The 24,376-nt window shown below is 36.2% G+C and overlaps 1 protein-coding gene across 1 annotated transcript in view; it reads left to right on the forward strand.

Moving 5' to 3' along the window:
- SI (sucrase-isomaltase) overlaps positions 1-18,838 on the forward strand; it is a gene marked incomplete at its 5' end in the record, with an annotated part of 91,799 nt that extends 72,961 nt beyond the window's left edge. Inside the window, 10 exons of the mRNA XM_080654252.1 lie at positions 83-117; positions 205-321; positions 2,481-2,629; positions 5,100-5,184; positions 5,267-5,323; positions 6,873-6,997; positions 10,063-10,151; positions 15,177-15,226; positions 15,470-15,637; positions 18,741-18,838. Coding sequence (XP_080510378.1) covers positions 83-117; positions 205-321; positions 2,481-2,629; positions 5,100-5,184; positions 5,267-5,323; positions 6,873-6,997; positions 10,063-10,151; positions 15,177-15,226; positions 15,470-15,637; positions 18,741-18,809 — 944 coding nt within the window. The 3' untranslated portion in view covers positions 18,810-18,838. The remainder of the gene's footprint in view (positions 1-82; positions 118-204; positions 322-2,480; positions 2,630-5,099; positions 5,185-5,266; positions 5,324-6,872; positions 6,998-10,062; positions 10,152-15,176; positions 15,227-15,469; positions 15,638-18,740) is intronic.
- Positions 18,839-24,376: the final 5,538 nt, after the last annotated feature.

Here is a 24,376-nt window from a genome sequence, read left to right on the forward strand (position 1 = left end):
TTAGAAATGGAACATCTTTATACCTAAAAAAATCAAAATATATATGAAACTGTAGCTAAGACATTTTTTCTAATTTTTTAAGGTATGATGGAATTTAGTCTCTTTGGAATTTCATATGTAAGTAATTCTATTCCTTTTATCTTTATCACTTATAAATATTAAGAAACTAACTTAAAACTAATTAAATACAACGATGTATTTTAGACTGGAGCAGATATATGTGGTTTCTTCAATGACTCGGAATATCACCTCTGCACCCGCTGGATGCAACTTGGAGCATTTTATCCATACTCAAGAAATCACAACATTGCAGGCACTAGGGTATGTAATTATTGCATTTACTCTCCTTTCTCAACCCTCCCCCCCACACCACTAAACATATGTGTTTTTTAATAGAATTCACTCCACCTCACTGATTTCCAGGTGAATGCTTTGAACCTCCATACATTTACTGAGGACCTCTAAACACATAATTTTGAAAATTTTCTGACTTGGGTTACTCTATACTTTTGGGTTCAAGACTTGGTTAGCTGGCATACTTACTGCTGTTCTATATAATTTTGGAGTAGCTAGGGAAAAAAAATGCCTCTGGAACTTCTTCCAAACCAGAATGGAACAATAAAAAAAAATGAGCTTCAAACTAAATAATTATGAAATTGGAAGTTGTAAAAGGCATATGTTAAAACCAATGAGTTGAAGAATTGAGGGAGAAAAAGGAGAGGGGAATCATGAGAATTTTTTTCTGTGTGATGACACAAATACACTCTTCACTAAGTTGTCAGAAGGAACTTTTGAATGAGAAAGGAGATGGTACTAAAGTTATGGAAAAATATGAGCAATTAGAGGCAATGTTTAACTAAGCAATAAATTTTATGAGATTGACATTCAGTGAATAAGTACAGAGGAAAGGTACATTCTCAAAAGCACCTAACAGAAGGTTGTGGAAAAAGCTAGGCTTTAAAGGATGAGTTCTAGCCATAGTAACTGAATGGCAGAGCTCACCATGTGCTTGAAATGTGTTACTCAGAAAATTTTAGTCAGAATAGAGGAGGAGATTTATTTTAGAAAATGAAAATGAAAATCTATACTGAGGTAGAAAAAAAGTATGGCCCTGACCGGTTTGGCTCAGTGGATAGAGCGTCGGCCTGCGGACTGAAGGGTCCCAGGTTCTATTCTGGTCAAGGGCATGTACCTGTGTTGCGGGCACATCCCCAGTGCAGGGTATGCAAGAGGCAGCTGATCGATGTTTCTCTCTCATCGATGTTTCTAACTCTCTGTTCCTCTCCCTTCCTCTCTGTAAAAAATCAATAAAATATATTAAAAAAAAAAAGAAAAAAGAAAAAAAGTATGTGAACATACTTTGGAAGAATTTGAAAGTTGGACAATAGAGACATAACTTGATGGAATAGAAATATTTAACAGGAAAATTTAACAATAACACAATTTAGAAAGTTGTACTATTAAAAAAGTAGAGTATGAATCAATAGAAATCTGATCATGGATTCATTTAACAAGTATTCATTAAGAGTCTGCAAGTTAATACTTACAAAATTCTGCCCTACTAATTCATATAATGTAGGAAGGATAGTGATAATACATAATTATGTGTATATTTATACTTATTTTTCTTTATTATATACATATATTTATACATTTATATAAAATGCCACATACAAATAAATGCATATGAAGGAAAAATGGAGTAAGTTAAAGTGATAGAGATTTATGGTGCTTCTGTTTTAGAAGGGGTGTCAGGGAAGTCCTCTTGGATGAAGTCACATTAGCATTCGAGCAGAGAATTGGGTGTAGGAGAGAAACCAATATAAATATACTAGAGGCCCAGTGCACAAAATTTGTGCACAAGTGGGGTTCCTAGGCCTGGCCAGCGATCAGAACTGATCAGGGCCAGGCTGATCAGGGCCAGGCTGGAGAGGAAGTGATGGTCTTTTTACCTGCAGTGTGTATTCTAGAATAGGCTTGGGCATGTTCTTTTTTTCTTGTCCAACATTAATTAGGTCTTCACTTCCTCATATATAATTAGTTCTTTAGTACCATAATTTATTTATTTCTGATGAGAACATGCAATGGGCAGGATTAACATGATGGGTTCAGGATGTCTCTATTTATTTTAATCGATTTTTTAAAGCATTTCATTTATCTCCTAGACTTTTGACTCCTACACTGTTTGTCAGCACAGTTGACAATGTATTTGTCACTTATTAAAATGTGAACTGCTCTTTACATATGATAACTTAAATTAAATCAAGCCAGGGACTTAATGTTCATTTTCATGTTTAAATGTTAATATTGTGCTCTCTGTATAAGATAGAAACATTATTATATAAGATTTTTTGTGATATAGTATATTGCACATGACAGTGAATTAATATTATTGCTTTTTATTCTCCAAAAATGTATTTCAAAATTATGTTTTAAATAAAAATAAAAGTTTATAACTATTTCAATCGGGTTTATTTCAGAGACAAGATCCTGCTTCCTGGAATGAAACTTTTTCAGAAATGTCAAGGAATGTTCTAAATATAAGATACACTTTATTGCCATACTTCTATACACAGATGCATGAAATTCATGCTCATGGTGGCACTGTTATCCGACCTCTGTTGCATGAGTAAGTGCAAATATTTTTCCTACCATAGACAGATAGCTTCCAATTAATTTACTCAATATCTTTTAGTACAACATACAATATATTTTAAAGATTATAAAGCATTTTATATTTCCCCTACCACCAGAACATTTTAATTTTTTAAAAAGAATACCCATATAAAAATATGTTTGCATTGTTTTGAGAGAAAGAGAGAGAGAGAGAGAGAGAGAGAGAGAGAGAGAGAGAGGATGAGAGAGAAACATTGCTGACAGAAAAGGATCAACTGGCTGCCTCCTGCATGTCCCCTATTGGGAGTCAAGCCACCAACTCAGGCATGTGCCCTGACCTGAAATTGAACCAGGCGATGTCTTGGTGCATGAGACAATGCTCAACCAACTGAGCTATACTGGTCAGGGCCAATATATAATATTTTGAATTTGAAACGTTTTCATTATTATTTTAGTGTATATTTTGGATAAACAAACATTTTCATAAATAAATATTCTGATAGGTAGATTTATATATGCCATTAAAAATGAAGCAAGGTAGTTATTAAAAAGTAATTATTCTTCCTATGAATAACTATTGTATTCCAGATGTTATTCTAGATGACTTATATAACCTTATTACAATGAGTATTTTAAAAAAGTTTTCTACATTAAGTAATATTGTTTCTGCATTATGATTAAATTAATTGCAATTTACAGCAGTTAAGCAAATCTTACACATATCTATATATATAAAAGCCTAAGCAACTGGCCAACAGTCTGGTAGCTATGACACATACTGACAACCAGGGGGCAGACTTTCAACGCAAGAGCAAAAACTACAGGCATGGAAACATGGAACAGACTGATGAATCCCAGAGGGAACTGGGGAGGGAGGAGGGTGGGATGAGATTTTTCAAAGATCTTATATGCATACCAGAGTCCTGGTGCATGGATTTATGCACCAGTGAGGTCCCTCAGCCAGGCCTGCAGGGATCGGGTTAAAACCAGCTCTCTGACATCCCCTGAGGGGCCCCAGATTGCAAGAGGGCACAGGCCAGGCCGAGGGACCCCACCAGTGCACGAATCCGTGCACCAGGCCTCTAGTTAATTCATAATTGAAAAAGAAGATTACACCCCTTTTTGTAGGTGTGCTAATGGGGTACCTTAGGACAGTTTTAATATTCTCCTTAGTAAATTTATTTGGATTCACTTTTAAAGCTCAAACTGATATATGGCTGAATATTGAAATTTTATTCTAACATTTTAGCTTATTCTATTTTTAAGACAAATACAAGCTGATTCTTATTGTAGATGTTACAAAAAACAAAATACACATTCAACAAAATACAAAGAAAACCTTAAAATAATCATAGTATACTTAGCTACCTGTGTACCCTATATTACCAGAGTAATTGAAAAAGGCAATTTGTTATATTGCACTATTGATAAACCAATGAAAATTACACAGCATAAACATTTACTCAAATTGAACAGTAGTAACCAAGGTAAAATTCCCAAAGTAATAGCATGATCATTATACCTTAAATTCTAATAAGATGAAAGATCCAGCTTTCTAAAAAAAAATTTTCTTCCTAGATTCAAATTATCATCTCTAGTTGCTTTATTAAACCATAATCCTTTCTTTATTCCTGGTAACAGCTTATTAATCTCTTGCCTCTTTCATTTTCACACTCCCCACTCCCTTTGTCATCTCCCTAGTAACTTCCCAGAATCAAGTATCAGCTCTGGACTGAGTCCCAGTCAGAAACATTATTATTAACTATGCAAACTCTTGTCCTGTTGAAAACACCTGGGCCTTTGCTTCCATTGAAATTCATGGAAGAGTAAACCCAGAAGTCTGTCTTGGCATTAATCTGTTTGTAATAGAACAAAACATAACAACAACAACAAAAAGAACAAACATACAAACAAAATTATACTTCCATTTTAATTAGAGGAAAATTGTGACTATTTAATAGTGTCTATTCTCAAGATTTTATTCTTTCCAGTAATTTATATCTCAAATTCAGACCTCTAGTAACATATAAAGGAACCTTTAAGAACATATAAACCCACTCTTCATCGAGTTCTAATAGAAGTAAGATAAGCAAACTCTTTAAAATTAACACTCTTGTCTTCAAATCAACACTCTGTCTCACACTTTTTTCATAGGATATTTATAATTTTTGTTTTCTAGTTTGTTAATGTTCTATTTCTAGTTAATATTTTCAAATTAAATTTCTCATGCAGTGGTCTTACAAATTCAATCACAATCCTCTCCATTTTGTCAGGAGGTTTAGTCATGGTCTAGATTTACTTGTCAAGTACTGTAGTATTGCACATGGAAGTCCAAGTCATAAGGTTATATATTTTTTTCATTATTTGGTTTTCTTTTCAATCCACACAAGCCCACACTGCAAAATGTGATTTGAATACTTATTTAATGGTATCCAGGAGAGATAAAGTTCTTTGATTAAACTATTTATAAATATTTTGTCAAGGTTCTATAAGGAGAAGACTACCTGGGACATATTCAAGCAGTTCCTGTGGGGCCCAGCATTTATGGTTACCCCTGTATTGGAACCTGTAAGTCCTACCACATATTTTTGTTCATAAAGTATTTTTCCTAATTGATATATTTTTAAATAACTGTATTTTTAAATTCCAGTATCAGAATGTTGTAAGAGGCTATGTCCCTAATGCTCGGTGGTTTGATTACCATACGGTAAGTAATTAAAGAATTCTGGGGAATTTACTAAACAGAAATGGGTTTAAGTTTGATCCTAACCTTTTCATTAATGATGTATTTGATTTACTTTCCACTTAAAATGAGTAAGGTACTGTTTGGTAATTAGATCTGGATCAAATGAACACATAGTGAAAGAGAATTAATTTATTCTGCCACAGTTGATCATGTAGTCATTGATTTATTTTACCAAATAAACATGGGAAGTACATATTGTACATCAAAAGGTCATTGCCCTTTATTGGCTGTGCAAAATGATGATTACAGGTAATGCAGGCCTCCCAGGAATAATGTATGTGGCAGGCAGGAATAGTTTTTGTGACCTTTCAAAAATCCTTTATTGCCCTAGCCAGTTTGGCTCAGTGGATAAAGCATCCCCCTGGGGACTGAAGGGTCCTGGGCTCCATTCTGGTCAAGGGCACATACCTGGGTTGCAGGCTCCTCCCCATGCAGGAAGCAGCCAATCAATGATTCTCTCTCATAATTGATGTTTCTATCTCTCTTTCCCTCTCCCTTTCTCTCTGAAATCAATATATATATATATATATATGTGTATATATATATATATATACACATATACATATATATATTTATATTTAAAAATCCATACATTTTCTGCATGTGAGTATGACAAGAATAAGTAGTTGTAAATTATTTTCAAAGCTACCATGAAACCAAGGACTGAGTATATGCTTTAAAGAACATGATCTTCTTAGTAAATATCTGTGTCTTTATTTTGAACTAGAGGCCCGGTGCATGAAATTCGTGCACAGGGCGGGTGGGGGGTGTCCCTCAGCACAGCCTGCACCCTCTCCAATCTGGGATCCCTCTCACAATCCAGGACTGCTAACTTCTAACTGCTCACCTGCCTGCCTGCCTGATTGCCCCTAACCACTCCCCTGCCAGCCTGATTGATGCCTAACTGCTCCCCTGCTGGCCTGATTGCCCCTAACTGCCCTCTCTAGCTGGCCTGGTAACCCCCAACTGCCCTCCCCTGCAGGCCTGGTCCCCCCCCAACTGCCCTCCCCTGCTTGCCTGGTCCCCCCCAACTGCCCTCCCCTGCAGGCCCAGTTGCCCCTAACTGCTCTTCCCTGCAGGCCTGGTCCCCCCCCCCCCAGCTGCCCTCCCCTGCTGGCCTGGTTCCCCCCAACTGCCCTCCCCTGCAGGCCTGGTCCCCCTCAACTGCCCTCCCCTGCTGGCCTGATTGCCCCCAACTGCCCTCTTCTGCTGGCCTGGTCACCCCTAACTGCCCCCCCCCCACACTGGTCTGATCACCCACAACTGCCCTCCCCTGCAGGCCATCTTGTGGTGGCCATCTTCTGTCCACATGGGGGCAGCCATCTTTGACCACATGGGGGCGGCCATTTTGTATATTGGAGTGATGGTCAATTTACATATTACTCTTTTATTAGATAGAATTGGAAAGTGTGACATTTGATTTTATAAATGTGCCCCCTCAAGTTGCAATATCTCTAATAATTCCACTTCTTGCTGCTTTTGTTCTTCCTTCCAACGCTGTCATTTCAAGGGCCAAGATGTTGGTGTCAGAGGAACGTTTAAGGATTTTGATGCTCCCTTTGATAAAATAAACCTTCATGTTCGTGGTGGTTACATCCTACCATGTCAAGAGCCTGACCAAAACACATTTCACAGGTAAACGAAGGGGTTACACAACTCAGATTAAATTTTAAGATATATCAGCTAGAATTGCCAAGGATTTGGAAGGGTCTGCAATTCTACCCTAGTTCCAAGCTTACATATTAGCTTGCTAGTTTCATGGAGCTGAGTCAGAAGCAAAGTGCCTTTTTACTCATGGCATACCAAGAAATGTGACCTTCATGTTTGCTTCAGTTTTCCCTGTCCCCAAGTCCCATGGGGGTGACATGAAGTGGCCTAAAGATAGTGCATATGCAGGAGGTTTGAGACACAGCTAAGGAGCTCCAAAATCAAGGAAACTCAATTTATTTTGTTATCAACTGTAAACAAACCTGTGTATTCTTTGCTTTGAATTATTATACTGGACAGTGATTTAAAATTTTATTAAACACGGCCCTGTGTACCAATACTGTTTGCTTTAAAAGCATCTTTTAAAGGATAGTCAAAAGAAAAACTGTCAGTGCCTCTATATGCAAGATATGCAAAAACTAGAGAAAACTGTCTGAAAACATGACCTTCCCTCTTATAATAAGAACATTTACCAAACTAATATACCAACTAAAACTTACTATCTTCTGCATAAATATGCAAAGGTTTTGACAACAAATGTCTAAGTTCTTTTTATTTTCTGTCTCTGACATGTGGAAAGAAATACTATGAGCATGATTTTTAAGTGACCCTTTTTTAAACTTTAATTTAAACAAATGTTGCTCAGGTTTCTCTGAACTTCAAGCTTTTCTGTTCCCCTTTCTCTGCCTCCCTCTTTCAGTCAAATACTCTGACTCACTTTAGTCAATGAAAATGTGGATATCCATTGACGATTTCACTACTCCTTCAAATACTGAGTCTACTGCTGCCCAGAGAAGAACCAGATGCGTCTCTTAGTAGCCTGGTCCCATTCAAAGTTAAAAGATGATTCAGATTTTTCTGTCCATTGTCATTCACAGCAGATTATCTGGCTAAGACTCTCCTCTCTTCTTTGCCCCAGAAATCCCTATCAGATCTGAATCAAATGAACACACAGTGAAAGAGAATTCAGTTATTCTGCCACAGTTGATTGTGGTATTTTCTCCCTCTCATTCAGCAATATGTCCAGACTGTGTCTCTGGCTGCCACAGAGTCTTCGTTTCCACTGCCTGAATTCAGACTTAGACATTCAGGTTCTAAAGGACTTAGTCCCTCTAGCTCTTGTCTTTCCATACTGCACCCACTCTCTTGGTCATCTACATGCTCACAGCCCCAGTTGGCATGAACAGTCTCTTTCTATTTTCTGGAGCCATTTAGATCAATTTGTATCAATATTCTACCTTGGTATCAATTAAAGATAAGAAAAATGATCTTATGTGAAAAATGAGGGCTTCATGGAGGGGACCCAAGGTGTTCCTTGAAGAATCCCTTTGTTATGAGAGAGAAGATAGGCTATTCTCTGTGTGTGTGTGTGTGTGTGTGTGTGTGTGTGTGTGTAAAGTAAATAGGATATCAGTTTAGGTATATACAGAGTTAGGTAAAAGTAGGTTTACAGTTGTGAATACACAAAGCACAGAATTCATTGTTGTATTATCATTTATTACTAGAGGCCTGGTGCACGGAATTCGTGCACAGGGGTGTGTGTCCCTCAGCCCAACCTGCACCCTCTCTAATCTGGGACATCCCTCTCACAATCCAGGACTGCTGGCTCCCAACTGTTCACCTGCCTGCCTTCCTGATTGCCCCTAACCACTTCTGCCTGCCAGCCTGATCACTCCCTAACCACTTCCCTGCCAGCCTGATTGATGCCTAACTGCTCCCCTGCCAGCTTGTTTGCTCCTAACTGCCCTCCAATGCAGGCCTGGGTCCCCCCCAACTGCCCTTCCCTGCAGGCCCGGTTGCTCCCAACTTCCCTCCTCTGCTGGCCTGGTCACCCCTAACTGCCCTCCCCTGCAGGCTTGATCACCCCCAACTGCCCTTTCTTGCAGGCCTGGTCCCTCCCAACTGCCCTCCCCTGCTGGCCATCTTGTGGCAGCCATCTTGTGTCCACATGGGGGCAGCCATCTTTGACCACACGGGGGCAGCCATCTTGTGTTGGAGTGACAGTCAATTTGCATATTACTCTTTTATTAGATAGGATTGTATTATTTTCCATATGAACAATTGTAAAACCACTATTGTCCAACCCTGTATATGGAGTAGAATGCAAGTTGTGAAATTCCTTTGAATCTGTTTTTAAATATGTTGAAAAATTGTTAAGTTAAACCAGAGTTTTAATGTTGATTATAAGACATACTCCTCTTCTACACCAGTAAACTGAATTAAAATACATACATATATTCATGCTAAGACATACTAACATTTGTACATGGAAAATATCAAAGTGCTATGATGGTATAAATTTTAGATATTTTAGGAGACTTCCATGGCAGTACAGCCTTCAACATTGGTAACTGGAAAAGCAGATAGCTAAGCATATTTGTCTGAGAAATCTTTTCTTACTAGTATGAGGCTGTTAAACCAACTCTCTTGTACAGTGAGCATGGAAGCAGATATTTAGTTTCCAGACTGGCCTATGTAACCACAAGCTTGAGAGATATTGTCCACTCCAGTGATAAGACTTACAACTTGCAGACTACCCTCCACATTCTTATTAACAACTGCCAATGATAACTCAGTGATTTACATATGGAAATGTGAGATGATATAAGACATAAGAGATAAAAAATGCTATAAAATTATTTCATGTTTAATGATCAATGACAAGATTACCAGTAAGAAGAATAAATATGTCGATAAATTTAACATGGTTTTAATTGTTATATATGAGGCCTCTCCTGATTTATTATAGTAGGTGGACTCTTGAGACCAAAATGCATGGTTGGTATTTTTATTAAATATCAAAAATTTTATGGGCTATGTCATTCCCATAAACTCATAAGAAAAAGTAAAGTGCTTTACTTTCTTTGTCTAAAACAGTTGAATTCCCCTTAATTAATAATCTTAGTTGTGTTCTCTGGGGTATGTATATGGATATCATAACAACACATATGCTACTCTATAAATATTGATAAAATGATATTTCTTTCTTGTAGTCGACAGAATTACATGAGGCTCATTGTTGCTGCAGATGATAATCATATGGCACAAGGATCTCTGTTTTGGGATGATGGAGACACTATAAGTGAGTGGTCTATTTATAGATAAATGTAGTTGATGACATACATATTATCATATTACTTATATGTTGCCTATTATTGTAATTTGGAAGCTTAATAAAAATCTAATAATATTATTCAAAGCTAAAATAGTGTAATAAAGAGTTGAATCAATTTTTTAAAAAGTATTATAACTATTTAAAAAATTTCTTCTTATCTTAAATATAGTTCATCTCTATGGCAAATGTCTGGATAACTAGAAAATTTGCTTAGGCAGAGATTGTGTAGCGATCATTTTTGTTCTTCTAGAAGCTATTCCAGTGATGCTCACATAATAGACATTCACTATATATGAGGTCAACTGGGCTGAAAAACTGTGTTCCATGTGTATGTACTATTGATGCACAAGGGTGCCTCTAAAACATGAGATATTCCAGAAACAAAATTCATGTTTGGTCCTTGTACTTTATAGCTATTTTGTATTTTTTTTTTTTTTGGTTTTTAATATTCAGCATTTTGATATGAAAAATTTAAGGATTTAAACTTAAATCTATATTTACTCTATGACTGTTCCTCAAGACCAAACTGAACTGCTAAACTTTAGCGGTGTGGGCTCTGCTGACCATTGTTATCACCTGGGTAATTTGTAAAGAATGATGATTCTGAAGAAGGTAAAGGGGGATAAATAGTGATGGAAGGAGACTTGGGGTGGCAAACACAAATACAATATACAGATGATTTATTGCAGAACCGTATACCTAAAACCTGTATAATTTTATTAACCAAGGTCATCCCAAAACTTCAGTGAAAAAGGAAGGCAGATTATGGGATCCATTCAAATTTCATTAATTTGGGAAGAGGTCCAAGAATCTGTCTTCCAGTAAAATGTCCCCAGGTGGTTATCATACTGGTAGAGGATTAGATTTACAATACTAGCTCTGCTAGACAGGCATTTTGAATATTCTCTTAATAAAAACCTTACTCATAAAACTAACATCTGTGTGGAGCTGAAGTTCTCATGGGCTGCTCACTGTAATTTAAATTATGCATAGATGAGAGATTTTTCATTAATAGTAAAGACATGTATCTTTCATCATTTTAAGTAAACCATAGTTAATACTCTGCAACCATAAGACATAGGAATCTATTAGCAAATAAAATATATTAGAAACTTGATATAAGAATCATGTCAAAATGTTTTAAAAAAGAATCATATGGTGGTTAGCAAGATTCTTACAATAAAATAAAAAAAATTCTCAGTATTTTATGATTTAGAGGTTGAAGAATCAGTGAGAATCCTATGTGGTAAAAGCCCTGACCTTCATGAACACATTAACTGAAGTTCTACTAACCTTTATCCTATTGAAGTTTTGTTGCAGTCTTTGTTTGTTTTTTAAACACTGGAAAGTAACTGCACATAATTTAGATATTCAGGCAAGCCAAATGGTTCTGGCCAATTAAATCCACTTTTTTGGTTATATTGTATAATCTCACTACATTTGTTATAATTGAATGTAAAGATTTTAAAAGTCCTCTGTAATTTCTTGAGTAAATAGCAGCAATACACAACAAATACTTAGAGTCTTTGGATTTATTAGATCAGAATCTTCAAATAAGTTTTCTCTCTAAGTAAGCTTGCAATCTAGTTAATAGACCTCCATCTAAATAATTAAGTACATTCAGATTTCATGGAATGTTATTATTTGCTGTCATATTCTTTCTTTCAAAGAAAATAAAAAATAAATCAAAACAAACTTATTCTGACACTTGTGTACATTAAGCAATTTTCAGAGGATTAATGAATACAATGCTGGCATGTATAAGAGGAAAAGGGAATTAAATGTATTGCCTTTTTTTTTAATAAATCTTTATTCAGATTATTACAATTATTTCTCCTTTTCCCCCCATAGCTCCCCTCCACCCAGTTCCCACCCCACCTTCTGCCCTTACCTCCCCCCCACTGTCCTTATCCATAGGTGTATGATTTTTGTCCAGTCTCTTCATGAACCCCCCATACCGCTTTCCCCCTGAGAATTATCAGTCCACTCCCTTTCTATGCCCCTGATTCTATTATATTCACCAGATTATTCTGTTCCTCAGGTTTTTAATTCACTTGATTTTTAGGTTCCCTTGTTGATAGATATATATTTGTTGTTCATAATTTTTCTCTTTACTTTTTTCTTCTTCCTCTTCTTTAAGAATACCTTTCAGCATTTCATATAATACTGGTTTGGTGGTGATGAACTCCTTCAGCTTTTTCTTATCTGTGAAGATCTTTATCTGCCCTTCAATTCTGAATGATAGCTTTGCTGGGTAGAGTAATCTTGGTTGTAGGTTCTTGCTATTCATCACATTGAAAATTTCTTGCCACTCCCGTCTGGCCTGCATAGTTTCTGTTGAGAAGTCAGCTGACAGTCATATGGGTGCTCCCTTGTAGGTAACTAACTGTTTTTCTCTTGCTGCTTTTAATATTCTCTCTTTGTCTTTTGCTCTTGGCATTTTAATTATGATGTGTCTTGGTGTGGTCCTCTTTGGGTTCCTTTTGTTTGGGGTTCTGTGGGCTTCCTGGACTTGTAAGTCTATTTCTTTCACCAGGTGGGGGAAGTTTTTGGTCATTATTTCTTCCAATAGGTTTTCAGTATCTTGCTCTCTCTCTTCTTCTGGCACCCCCATAATTCTGATGTTGGTATGCTTGAAGTTGTCCCAGAGTCTTCTTACATTATCTTCAACTTTTTGGATTTTTTTTTTTGCTTTTTGCTTTTTTGGTTGAGTGTTTTTTGCTTCTTTGTATTTCAATTCTTTGACTTGATTTTTGTGTTCCTCTTGTCTGTTTTTGGGTCTCTGTATAATATTTTTTATTTCAGTCAGTGTATGTTTAATTTCTAGTTGGTCCTTTTTCATATCTTCGAGGGTCTCGTTATATTTATCGGCCTTTTCTAGGATATTCTTAAAAAGCCTTATAACCGTGGTTTTAAATTCTATATCCAGTCGTTTGTTTTCCTCCATTTCTTTCGTTTGTGATCTGATTCTTTGACGCCGCATTTTCACTGATTCCCTGAGTTGGTAAGGTAGATTTGTGTGCTAGGTTTCCAATATGGCCCAGTGGGTCTGCCTCCCCAGTTAACCTGAGGTGGACACTCTTGGTGCACCCCTTTGTGGACTGTGTGTACAGCCTTGTTGTAATTAAGTCTTGATTGTTGTTGGTATCACTGGGAAGAATTGACCTCCAGGCCAGTTGGCTGTAAGGATCAGCTGTGTCTATGCTGGGAGAAGTTCGGGGTTGGAGACAGCCTTATAGGATTAGACTTGCCAAATTGCAATAGCCTCTGTGCTCAGCTTGGATGGGGTGGAGTCTCAGTCTTGGCTTCCCGTCAGCCTTGCCCTTGCATGCACGTGCGCGCCTTCAGACCTCTGCCTTCCCAGCTCCCAAGTCTCCGCCCAAGAGTCCAGACTCCCCCCACAAGAGCGTGGGCCCCCAGGGGCTCGCCTGGAACTGGGGTTCACTTCAGTCAGAACTGGGGCTCAGTGCAGTCAGGAGCCTCCGACTCCCTTCCACTAAGGAAAGCCTGTGGCAACCTCCACAGCCTTTGTGCGCACTGGCATGCACGCACCTTCAGACTTCTGCCTTTCCCAGCTCGAGTCTCCGCCCGAGAGTCCCGACTCCCCCCACAAGAGTGTGGGTCCCCAGGGGCTCGCCCGGAACTGGGGTTCAGTGCAGTCAGAACTGGGGTTCAGTGCGGTCAGGGGCTTCCTTCCCCCTTCCGCCAGAGAAAGTCAGCCAGGCTCTCAGCCGCCCTTCCTCTCTGCGCGCACAGAGACCCTTTGCCGTATCTCCAATTCTCTGTGAGCTTTTCTCTTTCCTTCTAGTTGTAGAATTTTCACTCAGCCAGCTTTCCTGTGGTTCTGGATGGTGTCCGTTCTGTCTTTTAGTTGTAGTTTTGAAATTGTTATGCGAGGCAGCAGTTTAGGTGTTTACCTATGCCGCCATCTTGGTTTCTCTCTGTATTGCCTTTTCAGTGTTATCCTAACACTTGTTTGAATCATGCATTTGACTCTACTTTGACTTCCTGTCTTATGCTTGTTTGGTTTTACATAGAAACACAGTCTTATCAGTCAGGGAAACTGGACTTGATCCTAGACATTGATAATGAAGATGGCCGTCAACTTAATGATGGGTCAATTTAGGATTTTTTAACTTTATAATGGTGTCAAAGGAATGCACATTCAGTAGAAACCACATTTTGAATTTTGAATTTTGATCCATTCCTGGGCTAATGATAGGCTGTATGATACTCTCTCGTGATGCTGGGCAGCAGCAGAGAGCCACAGCTCCCAGGATCAACCCCTACTCTGCAGTATACTCTTGCCAGCTTTTTTGGATATTGTGTTTTGTGTTTTCTGTATTCAATACATTTCAGAATTCAACAATTTATTATAAACTGGATTCCGTGTTAGATGATTTTGCCCAACAGTAGGCTAATGTAAGTGTTCTGACTATGTTTAAGGTAAACTAGGCTAAGTGAAGATGTTCATAGGTTAGGTATATTAATTGCATTTTCAGCTTACTATATTTTCAATTTCTGATGGATTTATTGGTATATAACCACATTGTAAATAAAGGGGCATCTGTAATTAATTGTTTCACTTTGGGCCATTTATTTAATTTCTCTGGAACTTGCTTTCATTTTCATCTTCAATATAGTGGAAATGATAATAACACATATTTCAGAATAGTGTGATAAAGTACTTAGAAGTTGACAAGTAATACGCACTTCATACATTATAGCAAAGAGCAATTTTCAAATTAGTTTTAAATATGGCAGAATTATATTTCATATACAGACATGGATATAAACCTTATGTTTTAGAACCATTTCTGGTGACTCATCCTTTATATTTTAGTGTTTCTGGGACTGTGTTTGAACAAGTTAAATATAATGCAATGATTATTTGAGTGCCCTTTATATTGGGAAAGTCAAGAAAAATATATTTGTATTTGCTATTCTTCTTCTTTGGAAATATAAATATATCACTTTTAATTTTCTTTACAGACACCTATGAAAATGACCTATATTTCTTGGCACAATTTAATTTGAACAAGGTATGTATTCATTTCAGATCATTTATGTGCAATTTTGTTAAATAATATTTGAAATTTTATATCACACTTATAATTATTTTGTATTTAAATATTTATATTTGGTATTTAACATACCTTATTTCAAATATATGAATAAACAATTTGCTGTACTCTGGAATATATTTTGGTTAACAGATATATATTTTTAAAGTTTAAATTGTTTTTTTCAAATGAAGAATTTAAATTATTTCTTTTTCTTTGTAGACCACCTTGACAAGCACTATATTGAGAAATGGTTACGTAAACGCAAATGAAATGAGGCTTGGATTCATCAATATATGGGGGATGGGAACAACTCTTGTTAATCAGGTTAATCTCATCTATAAAGGAAATAATGAGACAGTTAATTTTACTCAAGAAGCAGATAAGCAGGTAAGTAATATAAGAACATAATTTTTTAAATGGAGACATTTTAAATATCTACATAGATGTATTTTATTTTAAATATCTACATAGATGTATTTTATTTCTCAGCCTAAAGAAACATAATTATGTGACAACTATAACCTTTCTTATTTATTTATTCTCATTGAACTTCCATATCTATTTTCATATTATTATCCTTGATAAGCTGTAATACAAGTTAATTTAATGGTATTTATTTTAAAATTGGCTTAACATGTTAAACCACAATTATATTTTACCTTAAACCTCTAAATCATTGTCATCCATGCATGGTAAAATGCCTCAATTATTTTTCCCCAAAAATAAAATATCTGTATTTCAATTTTTAATATATATTAGATAAGATATATTTGAAAATTCTTGCAAAATTAATAAAATTGTCTATCAGCACTAATGAATAATTTGACGTACATGTGCATGAAGCTGTAATTCATAGATTGAACAAGAAGTCAACATATTTATGTTAAAATTCTATTACTGACAGTAATTAGCCTTTTATTTTGAACAAATGATTTTAAGCTTTTTTTTTCTTTGCAATAAAATAAGAACATGCAAGGAAATAATCTCTTAAGCTCCTTCCAATCCTAAATTCTGTAAATCTATGTCCTATACAGGTTGATTTTAAATAACATATATTCTAGAAACCAACTAACTATTGTGATTGTTTGATTTAAATTTAAGGCTACATCTGCACCACTAAAACTGTGTATGTGTGCACATATCTGTTTGTGTTTAGAGTTGAATGGAAACAACTACCTACTAATCAACCAGTCTCTCATATGAATTTAACTTATACAATAGCCAGTTGTTTGACTGACTTCAACTTAAAAACTAATCATTTGTGTCTTGGACGCAGTGTTAGGTCCTCATAGATTTTATAGGGTGTGAGAATTAAACATCACCTGAAGGGCCATTTAATCCAAATGAAACTGTCTTATTGTTACTGTTGTTTTGTAGTCAAGTGGGATTTCCTCTTTAACACGAAACTGTCTTAATTAAAATACTTAATTTAAATAATTTTATTTCTTTATATTATAGAAAGTTTAGAAAATTGGAATTGTGTATACTTAACATCCTTCCTTGGTAAAATAAAAGCTGATATCCAAGAGCCTCACTATACTTTTTCTTCTTTTTAACATTTTACTGGATTTTAAAATTCCAGTGGAAGGGAATCACTGATTTAGTCTCACATGGCAGACCAAGACACAGTCCTGAAAAGAAAAATTAATTCTCCAGGAGTAAATATTCAATACTTATCAGTCACAATTTGAAATCAGTTTTGTTAAACTGCCTAATGTTCAACAGATTTAAAAAAAGCATGGTTTGCCTTATATGTTTTCTTGCTCTTTATATACTACTACAATGGTGAAAAGTAAAGCTCATGATTTTTACTATAAAAATAAACTAAGCACAGTCAGCTGAACAGTGTTAAATATTTTAGCATGCCAAGTATCATTTCAAGTTTATTTTGACCAAATTCTTGGCATAAAACATACTATTTATAATGAAAAGTTCCTGCCACTGTTTTCAAGGATATTCACACAAAATTTTAAGCACTAAGAATAAAATTTTACAATGTTTTATTACTTCAGGATTGCAAAAGAAGATATTATTTTTACTAACATTGGAGCATTTCCTTTAAGAACATTTAAACAAAACAAATAATTATGAGCGCCTACTATTTTCCAAACCTTTGTAAATATATGGGAATATAAGAGAGTGGTCAATTTCTCTCTCTGCCTGGTTTTTCTTCTTCATGGGTGTGGGAATTACATGCAAAGGATGGTTTAATTGCCATATGAATACAATTTTAAAAACACTTTCCTAGCAATAGTCATGCCTAGTTGCCTTTTGTACAAGTATTAAAAGCTATGTGATGTACTTATTGCTTTTCATTTTGATATTAAAAGAACTAGTTTAGCTCTAGCTGGTTTGGCTCAATGGATAGAGCATCGGCCTGGGGACCAAGGGGTCCAGGGTTCGATTCAGGTCAAGGGCAAGTACCTTGGTTACAGGCTCCTCCCTGCCCCTGGCCTGGTCAGGGCTTGTGCAGGAGGAAACTATTCATGTGTTTCTCTCACATGGATGTTTCTATCTGTCACTACCTCTCACTTCCACTCTCCCTATAAAAATCAATGGAAAAATATCCTCAGATGAGGATTAACAACAACACAAAAAAGTACTAGGTTAGGTTTTGATGTAAGATGGGTCAGTTTCAAACATAAGTAGTGCATATTAAGACAGTTATTCAACTATTACCTTTCTAAACTCTTCTACCCTAAAATGTGGGAAATTAATCCTAAGATGCTGGGCTTTGGTGAAGAATAAATTTTATAAAGCCTCTAGGAGAGTGCCTGGTATTCAGTAGTACTAAAGAAAAGGTGATTCTCTTCATCTTCTCTTGCACAAGTGATGATTGAATCCAAATTTTCTGAGCTAAGGCACAGAGAGTGTTGGAAACAAAGCAGCAATGCCTACTGACATCATCATGCAAAACTGTCACAGATGATGATTTGTGCTCAGCTGCTTAATTGGTCACCTCCAAAATTAGTCCTTAAATGGTCTATTTGAGATTCTCTCCCAGGAAAAAGAGTAACACACACACAAAACTGAAATAATTGGTAATAAATTCATCATTTAAAGCCTTTTGAGTTTAATGTCAAAGAAACATATTTCTAATCTAAATGTTGTGTGTAGATGGCTAGATAATATTTGAGGGTAGGAAGCATAGAGATTTATGTAGTGCAAGTATGAATAACTGTATATGTAGGACTCATGGAGAAAAAGTAAAGTAATAGAATCGATATAATTGGTTAATAGTATTAGTTGTTCACCTTCTTTTGAGAACCATCCCACCACTCTGGGGTTTAATTTCATCATCTGAATAATGGGTGAGTTGGGTGAAATTATTTCTAAAATGGTTGTGAAATCTCTGGAATAAAAGATTCATCAAAATGAAAAATAAAGTATACCTTGTTTACTTAGAATACATTTATTTATTTATGGATATAGTATTTTGTTAAAGTAATGGTTCTGATTAAACAATTAATTGCCATATTTCTTTTTTTAGATATTAAATATAAATCTGGCAGTGAATAATGTTATTCTCAATGAACCAATAGAAATCAACTGGTCATGAAGATCATCATCAATTCCAATTGCCAAAGGGACATTAACATCTGGATTCACATTTTACCATGCTTATAAGCTTTCCTCTTCATTGGTTTCTTACATTGTGTAAAATACAATTTTCATAAAATCAATCTAAAGTTACTATACAAATTGAATACTGAAAATTGTGACAAATGAATAAATAATAATTTTGTTATATTAATGTGGCCTAGAATCAATTTTTAAACCTGTTTAGTAGGATTTAAATAGTTCCTTTACCCTTGCTAAGTATCAGTTAAACTCCCCATTTCCACCAATGATATTAGGTTGCGAGATTCTTTCAGATTTCAAGAGACTGACTCAGACATTAGGCTTTATTGTATGTAAAGGGGATAAGATGCACAGGTAAGTCAGAGCATAAGGGAAAAAAAAAAAAAGAAGAACAGGCAGAATCATTAGAGAATTATTACCTTTAATAGTCTGTCCCACTCTTAATCCCCTTTTTATGACTATCTTTATACAGAAACTACCGATAGCTTTTCTTCTCCAACTTTTGCCTCTGTGCACTCATGGATTCTATGTCCCACCTTCTCTTTAGATTTCTTGCTTTCAAATCCAAAGAAAAATTGTGTTACTTATTGTTTTGTTCATCTGTTACTATGGAAAAAAATCACCCCCAATTTTTAAAATCTAAAACAACAATTTTATAATCTTTCATGGTTTTATGAGCCTTTGTTTGTTGTGTCATCTGGTGAGTCAGATGTAGGTTGGGACTGGAGGTATTTGAAGATTTGATTGGCTAGGAATTCAAGATGACATCTTCACCTACACTTGGTGTATCACCAGCCATCCTCTAAGCCTCCCTTGACAGTTGATTTTCTTGGACTTATTATTTGAAAGCTCAGAGCTCCAAAAGGCAGAAATTGGTAAAATTTGTAAAAACAGTCACTGACCAAGCCAGGCTCAAGGAGGTGAAAACAATAGATGTTCTCTATGGAGGTATGGCAAATTGATGTCAACATCTTTGTAGACAAGCTATCAGAGCTTTGAGTTTTATTTTCTTTTTCTCCAGCTTTCTTCTTCTTCCTTTTGCCTCATTGTTGGTACTGAAAAGTCTTCATTGCTTTCCAAGTATTAATATCACTGGGATTTACATGCAAAGAAATTGTCATATATATATATATATATATATATATATATATATGTATATGTCATAATATATATGTATATATTAACATTATTCCACTATTAGCAAATTAACTTGTACTTAATATATCTATCAATCATGCCACTGAACAATTTTTGAGGCTAAAAAAATTAAAACAACACAAAAATATAAAAGCACAAAGATAATTCTGTGCAAGTTAAATCTGAGCTATATAAATATTATTTGAACATTTCTGTTTTCTTATAAATTTGCCCTTCATATAGAATATGAAATGAAGCCATAGCCAATGATTTTCCTCTGATTATTAGGTTATTTAAAAATGTCAATTTTCTAACATACATATAATTAGTGGTTGGTTGCTCAATAGTTTACAAAAATAGAATTTTTAATAGGTAGAAAAAGAATTTTCTTTTTTTAATTTTGAGAAAGCCATGCTAGGTGAGAAAAAATTCAAGAATAAGGGGGTGCAAACTCATTGGTATCAGGGTCTCTTAAGGAAGCAACATATGTTTAATCTAGTCTACCTAAAGTTGTTTAATTGCATCAAAGCTGTGAGAACAGCTGCACACAGAGGACCCTTGCTGGAGAAATTTTGGGTCAGCTAATGTCAGGAAATGTGAGATGCATCTTTTGAGCGGTTAAAGGGGTCCTCAAACTTTTTAAACAGGGGGCCAGTTCACTGTCCCTCAGACCGTTGGAGGGCCAGACTATAGTTTTAAAAAAAAACAACTATGAACAAATTCCTATGCGCATTGCGGGCCCGGGACGAGTCGGCTGCTAAGCAGGACAGGCAGCAGCATCCGGCGGGCCAGATAAATGTCCTCCGTAGGCTGCATGTGGCCCACGGGCCGTAGTTTGAGGACGCCTGGAAGATTGCAGAGGAGATAGAGGAGCTTCTACCTTTTGTCATTACAATTGTTATGGATGCATGTGTCAAAATTGATAAGGGTGCATAACGTTAGAGAAAACAAGATGTTATATGATTAGCCCATAATGTTTTATTTTTCAAGTTACAACTCTTCAATTCCAGAGGTTGAAGTTGACAAACTAATCAATAAACAAATCCTCTCACAGCCTCTCTTGAGAGCATGTAGATTATTTTATAGTCACAGAGTACAACAGTTTGCAGTTGCTCATTTATCTGGTTTTCCTGATTTTCATATCTTACAAAAATATCTTTTGTCTTTCTCAAACTTTAAATATTTTTCTCCTTACATTTACTTTTGAGTTGTCGGACTTTCAATTCCAAGTCCAAGGGATTAACTATTTGATTGAAAGGCTTATAATTTCAAGTGATACATAATATGTCAGGTTTAAAATGGAACAAACTTATATCCAGCTGTTCAGACAATTTTCAGAATTTCTGGAAGACCTAAGAATATACAATAAGTTATATGAACAAGAAGCAGAAGAATACAAATTTTATAAAAGAACACACTTCAATTTTGCAAATTTGTTGAACCTTTTCTCCTATGACATGTTATTTATATGTTTTTTAATATCACCCGAGTAAATATTTTAAGACTCTTTGACATAACTTTCTGTTTACTATGGATATGAATATTGGTTTAATTTTTATATGAATTTTAACATATGTGGAGACCACAAACATCATTTTATTTTAAACATGAGACTGAAACTGGAAATGAAGACACATAGTCCTATACTTTGTACTTATTAACAAATATCTCATTTCTTAATAAAAAGTTTGGGAAAATTATAACTCAGGTGAAATTTATACATGAAATATGTGAATATGATCAATAAGCAAAAAATAATCTCAATCACAGAATACAATTATTATTTGGAAAAGATTATAAGGATTACAATAATTATTTGGAAAAATAAGATTAGCATTTACCATATGTTTACCCTTAAATTTCAGTTGATGTGTTTAAGTAAAATGTAAAACACTATCAATATATAGAGATCATAATAAGGCAAATCCTGAGAATTTGGAAGTAAGGTTCTCTAAAATTAACATACTGTCACAGATCTTTATTTCTCAATCTCCTAACTCTTCTTCGAGCCTTAACACATTTTAGCTTCACAGTCAATAAATGCCCCACTTCTACAAATGCCCCAAGCAAAACATTTTATTGTCCTCAGTTGAAGCCTGGCTGATCCCTGATGCCACTATTTCTCTGGCTGTTTATTATTTCAAACTTCAACAACTTTAAGCTCCAGACCAGCTCTTTATTCAACCCTATCCTTTTCAGTAGTTCCTTGGACATCTCACAAGCACATCCAACGTGACTTTTCAAAACTGAGCTCCTGAGGCTGCTGAGCTTCACCTCCCCAAGGCCACTTTACTAGTAATTGCCAAACTAGCTCTTCATCCAGTCCTTTATATTTCAGAATATGACCCCACTTGTCACCCATACTTCATACCAAATTTTTGGGTCTCATCTTTGACAGTGGTTTCTCCTTTATACCTAAGATCTAATGTTTCAATTCTAGGTCTTAAACCTTTTTTTTTTCTGCTTTTCATCCCTCCTGCTACCATCATAGTACAAGCCATTGTTGTGGGTCATAGGATGCATCACCATAACCCATTACTTACTCAATCTACATCAATTTCCTCAATTCTCAATTCCTCTATTCTCTTTTAAGAAGTCAGTGTGTGTGTGTGTGTGTGTGTGTGTGTGTGTGTGTGTGTGTGTGTGTGTTTTAATAAAAACCCAGACCTAGCTGGTTTGAACATCAGCCTGCAGACTGAAGGGTCCCGGGTTTGATTCCTGTCAAGGGCACATGACCGGGTTGCGGGGTGGATCCCCAGTAGGGTGTGTGCAGGAGGCAGCAGATCAATGATTCTCTCTCATCATTGATGTTTCTATTTCTCTTTCTCCCCCTTCCTCTCTGAAATCAATAAAAATATATTTAAAAAATAAAAAACCCAAATACATTTTTTTTAAATATATTTTATTGATATTTTACAGAGAGGAAGGGAGAGGGATAGAGAGTCAGAAACATCGATGAGAGAGAAACATCGATCAGCTGCCTCCTGCACACCTCCCACTGGGGATGTGCCCGTAACCAAGGTACGTGCCCTTGACCGGAATCGAACCCGGGACCTTTCAGTCCGCAGGCCGACGCTCTATCCACTGAGCCAAACCGGTTTTGGCCCAAATACATTTTTATTAGCATCATGTTTACCCATCAATGCCTTCCCTTTACTCTTAGGGTGGAAATAAAGCCTTAACATGTACCCTAGGGTTTCTTGATCCAGTGTAGATCTAGTTCTCTGCACTTACCTTATGTCACACTCTCCTTCACTCTCTCTGCTTCAATTATACTCACCTTCTTTGTGTTCCAAGAAATGCCATCCTTCCTTCCACTTGAAACATTTGGAGATAATATTCCTTTTGGACACTTTTTGTTCTCCAGGTGTAGACTCCTCACCTCCTTTAGGTCATTGCCAATCGTCACCTTCTTAGTGATGTTGTTGAAGCAGGAATTTTAGGGGGATATAAGCAGGCTTAGGGATTTTTTCAGAATTGGGGTCCATGGAAAAAACAGAGGGCCACAGACTGGGAGAAGTTACCTTTGCATAACACAAGGAAGCCAGGTGCAGTTACATCTCCATAAGACAAGGGAACTGGAAGTAGCCAGAAAGGTTTATATTTACAAAATAAAGAGAAGGAAGCCTTTCATTGAGATGGAAAAGCAGAAAGCCCAGAGGAATGGAAGGACAATGGGGAAGGAGTGGGTAGAACCTCACATGTCTCAAGTGAGGTTCAACCTTTGAGCCCAGGAGTTACCATAGTAACCAGTGTAAGAGAATAGTGACCAGTCAGAGGGGATATCAAGGCACCAGGATCTGCAGCCTTTATAAGCCATAGGGAAAGGAACCCAGTGGGACTCTTCCCCCTCCCTACATGGGAGTCCATTCTGTGGGACTCTTTCCCCTCCCCACGTGGGAGTTTGTACTTGTTCTTCAATAAATCTCTACCTTTCCTATACCACTTTCTGTCCGTAGATTCATTCTTCATTTCCAGTGGACAAAGAATCCGTGTTCCAGCCCAAAAATTCGGTATCATTGTCTCTGACCACAACCCTGCACTCCCTATCCCCCTTCCATGGTTTTTCTTTAGTACTCATTGCCATACACACCTACAAATGTTAATTACATATGGGTGTATGACCTGTCTCCCTGACCCAGAATGTGAGCTCTTTGAGAAGAGGGCTTTGTCTTATTTGTCCCTAATTCCTAGAAGGGTGCTTGTCAGTGAATAGACACTGATTAATATTTTTGGAGGATTAATTGATCTTAGTTAACTCTCCTGACAGCACTTAAAGTTCATATTTTTACAATGAGACAATTGACTGCTAAGGTGAGGCAGCAAGAAAGTGGCAGAGCAAGGATTAGAGTCTCAGCGTTTGGCTGCAAAGTGTTCCGGTTTGTTGTCCTCACATGCACTTGCATG

This window comes from Plecotus auritus, assembly GCF_963455305.1.
Source record: "Plecotus auritus genome assembly, chromosome: 2".
Taxonomy (NCBI): Eukaryota; Metazoa; Chordata; class Mammalia; order Chiroptera; family Vespertilionidae; genus Plecotus; species Plecotus auritus.